The 7584-nt window shown below is 38.8% G+C and overlaps 1 protein-coding gene across 1 annotated transcript in view; it reads left to right on the top strand.

Moving 5' to 3' along the window:
- Nucleotides 1–6861: 6861 nt before the first annotated feature.
- Nucleotides 6862–7584, top strand: part of LOC149075563 (urocanate hydratase-like) — a 29117-nt gene continuing 28394 nt past the window's right edge. Inside the window, exon 1 of the mRNA XM_089243049.1 lies at nucleotides 6862–7138. Coding sequence (XP_089099175.1) covers nucleotides 7016–7138 — 123 coding nt within the window. The 5' untranslated portion in view covers nucleotides 6862–7015. The remainder of the gene's footprint in view (nucleotides 7139–7584) is intronic.

Raw genomic sequence — 7584 nt, 5'->3', positions numbered from 1 at the left:
CTATAAGAAAATAATTGATTCCTTCAAACTTTGGTGGTGGAGGAGGATGCAGAGGATTTCTAAATGTGCCACTGATCGCTTAAGTGTTCTGGAATCGTCTCGCGGATCACTTAAGTGATCTGTGAATGTACCACAGGCCTACTTGTAAGACCTGAAAAATGTGCCACAGGCTGCCTAAATACTCTGGAATTGTGCCATGGGTCACTTGAGCAATCTGTAAAAATGTGGCGCTTAGTTAATTTTTACAAAATTAGGTTTGAAGGGCAGACCACATCAGATAACCCCCCAGGCCACATTTGGTCCACGGGCCAAGGATTTATCATTATATGGCTTAGAGTGTGGGTCACAATGAATTTCTTAAAAGGCAATTTTGAGTTCTTAGCCTTCAAATAGCATTAAAATTAACAGAAATTGATTATAATAACATATAAAGGTATTTTCTTTCGCAATTTTGATTTTTTTTTTCAAATATGTTTTTGCATTTAAAAAATGATTTTTTTGATCATTGGGGGGGGGGAGGGCAGGAGCCTTCTTATGTCCCCCCTCCCCGTGTACAGTCTCTGATCCCACTAATATGTGATAGGAGGTAGGGGAGCAGAGATGACGAAATTTTGTTGACGAGGGGATCAAAAATGGCTGAAAAATTGCTGACATAATACTTGAACGGCCCCTAAGGTCCCTCGGGTGTTATTGAAGTGCTACTACTGCTTAACCGTACATTCCTCTGGAATTTCTAACAAATCAATACATGTGGAACCTGTACTGAAGTTCATGTATATATGCGTGGCCCTGACATTTATGTTGTTAGAGTTGTGCTTGTTCTTGCTGGTGCTGCCACTTGTCTTCCATATTTTGAGGTGGTGATGGTAAATGCTTTAATTTTTCATGCTATGTGTTCACCATGTTGCAGGTTTGCCTGCTCTTTGTGGAGAGGCTTTTTCAAACGAGGCTTGCATTCGCGCCTCAAAGTTGGAAAACTGCTGCATTATTGAAGTAGCTGACCAAATAATTAGGAGCATTTCATCAGTATTTGCTGCTGCTGTGCGGTTATCATGCTGGATTCGCATCGCAAGGACCCGGGTTCGAACCCTGTTGATGGTACGGTGGTGGTTGGCTAAAGTTAGTTTTTCAACTTTGAGGCACAAAATAAGAGCTGCATTTCCATTTAAAAAAGTCTCGGGAGAGAACAGGCAGACCTTCAACAGGATACTTACATGACATGAAAATTAAGTGATCTGCCACTTTCACACACTTCTAATATTGAATTCACCACTATCAGACCAGAACATGGTCTGTCACGAAATATCGGAGACAGGTGGCAGCACCACTAGAAAACAAAACAACCTCATGAATCCCAACCATGAGTTGAACAGGACGCTGCACGGAGAACCATGGCCTCACATCCCGCAGTGGCCACCCCCCCCCCCCTATAAGAACTTGTAGTGTAAAAAACAAAAATAGAATCACATCTGCTGAGAGTCATATCATCTCGGGTCCTCAAGCAGCACCCCTGGCAGACCCGCTCCCGTTGTGGGGAGCATGCAGGGACCTCAGTGTAACAGGAGCTTCCACGATAAGATCTGGCAAAATGATTTATGACAATAAATATGCAAATCAAGAGGTGTTGCGTAGGTCCACTTTTATTTTGTCCTGGGTCTATAATGTTGTTGGGACAGCAGTAGGGACACGTTTTCTTTTGGAATCAAATATTCAAAAATTGAGTTCTGTAGAACTCGGTCTTCAGGGACCTAGCTCCAGGAGGGGGGGCATGAGATGCTCGCGGTAATTTTTTTCCAGATAGGGGACACATTGCCTTCTATTTCACCTGTACAGACCTGTTTCTTTGCTCATAGAATTTCGATATCTGCGCGGAATGACAAAATAACGTGAAACCTTATACAACATGGGGATTTTTTTTGTGTGCACAGCGCAAAAACTCTATACACGGAAGCATTCTGTCTTTCTCGGACTCTAAACTATGGACGTTTGTCCATATTTCGTGAACTTTTTCACGATTAAAAAATGGTGGCTTTCGTAGATACTTTCGTCCAGAACCAATAAACGTGTAAAAACAAATTCTTTCAGCAAAAATATATGCCTTATAGAAAATGTTGAAAACAATTATATAGTATAGTATAATATTACATGTGAAAAAGACATCAATGAACTAGAACCCCTTCCCCCCCCCCCCCTATCAAATAAAACTTACAAACTGTTACTGAAACTAATTTCAGTATACCCGGTCATATTGAAAATATGACCGGATTTCGATTAATGTGCCGTATGCAAAAAGCAATATGATATGATATTAATTAATATTGTATGAGCAATAATATTAGTTAAATTATCACGTTTGCTTCAAAATTTTAACAGTTGTTATTTAGGAATGGTAAAATAAAATTAGTAACAGTTGCAAAGTGTACAAATTAGAATTACAGTGTTGTGTTTTATCTCGATGAGCATTCATTTCGCGAAGATTTGTAAACAATACTCTCCTGGCTCATTCATTCTCTACACACACACATACACTACATACCTTACACACATGCACAAACTTGTCTTTTTCCTTCTCATACCACCCCTGGTGATCTGTAAGTCGCCAGACAGCCTGCAAAGGCTGGGCAGCGACGGAAACGTTCAATTCTGGTCTGGTCTGAATTAGAATTACAGAAAATTTAAAACAATTTCACTTTGCGAGTTTTACTAACGTTGTTTTACCATGCACAAATAACAACTGTTAAAATTTTGAGACAAACTTCATAATTTAACTAATATTATCGCTCATAAAATATTAATTAATATCATATCATTATTTGTTTTTCATACGGTACATTAATCAAAATCCGATTGCTAATTTCAATTGAAGAATTGTAACATTTTTATTTGATAGGTGGCGGAAGGGATTCTAGTTCATTGATGACTTTCTCACATTTAATACAGGGTGATTCATTGGATAAACTTCGAGATGATATGAAACACCTAAACAAGCATTGTTGATCATCGAATGCGCGGTCGAGGATGTTGGAGAGTCGGAGAGTGTTACCAAACAACAAATACAGTATAATATTTTTCCGACGGATTTGCTGCCATCAACCATTCAAGGGTGCATATGCACCTTCGGATCGGATTGAGTTTATTTTTTATTGGTGCTACGCTAAACAATGATGAAGCGGTTTAATGAATTGTGATAGAATTGACGTTATTCAAGAGAAGACCTACCACATTAAAATACCCTGCACCCTGGTCACGATCATTGGCGTACACAAGATCAACCTTTAGAGAAGGGACCATGGCCATATTTGGTGGGCCGGGGTCCCAATCGCCGCTGTGATAGCGGTAGAAGGGACAGTTGAGTTAAAGTGCATTAAAACTGTGCATCATACCGATTAAGCATTTCATCCAATAGGATCAAGGTATAACATTCAAAATATCAATCTTTTCGACGTTATGGAAAGTATTGGAAAGTTCAGATTGTAACATGTTAATGAAAGTGCATTTCCTATAAGGATGACGAAACAAATTTTGGTACATTAGGTTTCCCAGAATTATAATTGTTAATTATTTTGATCAAACTAAGATACGTTACATTATTAGAAAGTTACATTGATATAGAAAGTTACATTAATTATAAAGTTAATTAAATGAAAATTTACATTAATCACAAAGAAAAATACGCTAAATCAATGTCTAATTTTTTGAAACTTCGAAAACGTGTTTTTCAAGTAGCCAGTCATCATATATATAAAAGAAAATTGTACGATTTGGTGACGAATTGTAAGAGCGGTCAAAAATGGGTTAATCAACGCCATTATCACTGAGGTATGCAAAGCTAACTTTGAGGCTAGATTACCGTTTTTTGTTTTTTTGTTTTGCAATAAAAAACTAAAAGGAATGAAAAAAAAAATAGACACGGCCGCAAGTTTTGACGTTCTTTGTGCTTTGAATAGTGTGGTAGGTAATGACATAATGAAATTGGTGCAGTCGAATTCCGTTTTAACGAATACCGTTATATCAAAAATTTCGTTTTAACGAAAACTTTTCTAATCTCCCCCCCCCCCCCCCCCAGATAAGTTTACATAGGAACAATGCAAAAACCTGGAATTCCTAATAACGAAGTGATTTCACCGGTCTCTTGGAGTTCGTTATAACGGGATTCGACTGTAACATCGAATTTGTATTCGGAATAGCTAACAGATGATACCAATGTTTGTCTATACGCTTTACGAACCTCTCCAGATACAGGGCAAAGCGTATTAATAATACGTCTTTAATACGCTTTGATACAGGGTAAAACGATTTCGTTACGAAAGTGGGCCGCGAGCATTGTGCCTGACCGGAAGAGGTATTAAAACCAGAGGGGATATCATAGGATTTGCTTTAATCCTACAGTGCATACTTTTGCCGATCGGCAACAACCAGGGGCGTCGGAAGTGTTTCGAAACTGTGGGTGCTCATCTTTAGTTTTATATCGGAAATTTTAATTTCTGAATCAATTGTGGGGGTGCTCGGATGCATTTCACAAATTATCGTGGGGGCTTGAGCCCCCACAGCACCCCCGGCTCCGACGCCACTGGCAATATAACTACTAACTACTTTAAACATGTTTCTTTTCCCGTTGTCAATTGGCAACTTCATGTTTGAGAAGCATTTATTATTCCCGTTTCTCATTTTCTTTTGTAAGCCGTTCATGGATGGCAGCAAAACTCCTTAATTAAAAAAAAGAAATGTAAATATTCTGTAACTTGTCAGAAAACAAAATCGTGCACTGTAGGGTCGGAATGATTTATTTGCATTTCTTTTTTTCTTTCGTTGAAGTTTGCAAACCAATTTTTTTTCTTTCTATAGTTTGAATCCAAAGATGGTAGTTATGTATATTTGGAAAGTAATAAAATACTTCACTACATGTATTTTATATGCTATTTTACGTTCTTTGTACGTCCTCTTTAAGACCGTGTATAAGGAGTACAATTCGGAATAGATTTTTTGAAATATTTTTCCCGGCTTTCTATAGGCTTCATTAATTATGGAAAAAATTATCAGCTCAAAATAAAAAAATCATACATTGCAGGGTTAAAGAGATATACCAGCACTTTCTATAGCAGAAAGCCTCCGCGCGAAGCTTTGACGTCACTGAAGTCGTCCATTTCACCTGTAGCTATTGGATATAGCAGGATGACGTATGCGAAATCTTTACCTTTTTTTGCAGTACATGCAATGACTATAGGTGAAATTATAGCCGCTAGAATAAGGTATAGAAACCTTAGTGAAATAGATGACTTCAGTGACGTCACGAGTTTCGCTTGTGTGAAGGCTTTCTTCTATAGGTGTTGGATATACCCAGGTCTGCAACTACAATCTCTGACAATAAATTTCGGTGAATGAAGTCAGAACGGCCGATCTGGCAACACTGGCGAAGCAAAACGCTGCACATGCGTAGTAGCAGGTGTTGACCATCTGCCGCCACCGTTGTTCAGTTGAGCGTCGTTTGTGTTCCGTGAAAGACTTGTTTTACAAAGTGCTTGTTCAGTGCGTTGGTTCTTAACTGAGAACAGGAAAATGAACAGGAAAATCCACAAGGAATTTCTACCTGAGGGAACGACGACGAATGCTGCAAGGTACATTGAAATTTTGACCCGTTTCATGAAACGTCTAAGCAGGGTACGACCTCAGAACGCCCAACAAGGTTCACGGTTTCTTGGTCACGAGAATGCTCGCCCTCACACAGCCAATATCGTCAAACAGTTCCTGGAAAAAAAGGGGGGTGGTGCAAATTGAACATCCACCATACTCGCCAGATCTCAATCCTCCAGACTTCTTCCTATTCCTACGACTCAAACTCGCTTTGAAAGGAAAGAGATTTGACGATATTCCTGACATCCAACGAAACGTGACGAGGCTTTTGAACTCCATCCCAAAAGAAGACTTCTTGCAAAGTTTTCAGGACATGTATGGGAGTTCTCAGTGGTGCATAGTAATGGGAGGCGACTATTTCGAAGGACAGTAAAGTAACTTTCGTTAACATTTCATCTACGTTAATGTTACAGGACTATTCACCGAACTTTATTGTTAGAGGTTGTAGATATTTGGTCAGCTGGGGCAAGAACGCATTTAGGCGCCTCCTAATAATGGTGAAGGAGAGGTTAAAAGGTTAAATTTGCACCCTAGTTTGTCCTGCGTCCGGGGTACCAGACCCGTCTGCTCCTCCCTAGTTGACACCCTGGGTATACCTCAGATCAGTGCCGTCTTAAGTCATGGGCCCACCCGGGGCCTCAAGAGAAAAGAGCCTCACAAAAATGAGATCTGGTTGAGATTTTCGAGAATTTGCCTGGTAGGGCTTAAGAAAAATCATTTGGCCCGGGGGCTCATGATGGTATACCTAATAGACTAATATATACCGAGTACACACGTTTAAATTATTTCGTTACCCAACTTTTTAAGAATTCATGCACCCAGTATCGTCAGGTTTAAAAAAATGTATTCACGTCAAAAAATGACTGAATCCCCTCTCCTCACTGAGAAAATCCCGTAGACGCTACGGGACATCAATGCTCAATTATTATCTGCGAGTATTACGCAAAGCTGTCGGTAAAATAAAATAAAAAACATGTCATATTCTTTTTTTCGAAAATAAATTCCATTTTGATGATCTTAGATAAGTAGCTTCATTTGACGGCAGACATTTTGGAACAACACTTGTGATGTTAATCAAAGAAGTGTTTCCCAAGAAGCGTTATCACTTTCTGGATCATGGTTTTGAGTGAATTATCTTAAAAAAAACCGAGAGAAAAATAAATGCCTATCGCAGAGATAGAGTTAAGACAGATATCGTTATCTGAGAAGATTTCCAGTCATGAAGAAAAAATACACAGACAACATTCTCTAGTCTAGTCTTCTGTATGAAAGAGTGTGGTAATTAAACTGCCAATTAATATTGAATTCTATTGATTGCATTTTTTTTAAATTGGATAATTGTTATAATTAAGTTTTGATTAAAAAAAAAAACTTTGATTTTACGATGTCTTTGGAGCAACTTCGACATGGATTACCGATTAGTCCCCTGCCGTCTCTGAGCCCAAGAGATGAGTGCGTACCTCATGCTCCTGTTCGGACGACTCATCTGTCAGCTGAGGAAGAGCAGGTAATCTATTCAACTAATCATTATCCTGCTGATTTATTCGGTTCCATTGAATACTACTGATCAGAATGTTTTACGCTTGCATCAGAAAATAAACTGCAGTGATTCATAAAAGTCATGAAAAATTATCAGGCTTTTCGGATACAGCTGGTAATACAGTATACTTTTCTCCTTCAGCGGTGGTTTTGAGGGGCATCCAAGGTAAACTTGGATATGGACAAGACGACGTCCTCGGGGACTGACGGAGAAAAAAAAATTTAGATCAAAGAAATGTAAAAAGAGATTATGGGATTTCTTTCCTCCTCGAATATCCTCGCCTTCCATAGGCATTTGATATTGCGAAAGAAATTTCGAATCTCAGTGGCATCGATCTGTCTGTCTTAAGAGTCGAAAAGTGCTTTAACCCTTTCATTACCACATTATGAAAAACTGAAATTATTATCATGCAA

The sequence above is a fragment of the Pholcus phalangioides genome, unplaced genomic scaffold, assembly GCF_987345545.1.
Source record: "Pholcus phalangioides strain wild (caught in Gottingen) unplaced genomic scaffold, Ppha-v1.0 ptg000015l_1, whole genome shotgun sequence".
In the NCBI taxonomy this organism is placed as follows: domain Eukaryota; kingdom Metazoa; phylum Arthropoda; class Arachnida; order Araneae; family Pholcidae; genus Pholcus; species Pholcus phalangioides.
Note: the sequence above shows the minus strand (reverse complement) of the source record. Positions and strands in the feature narration are given on the sequence as shown.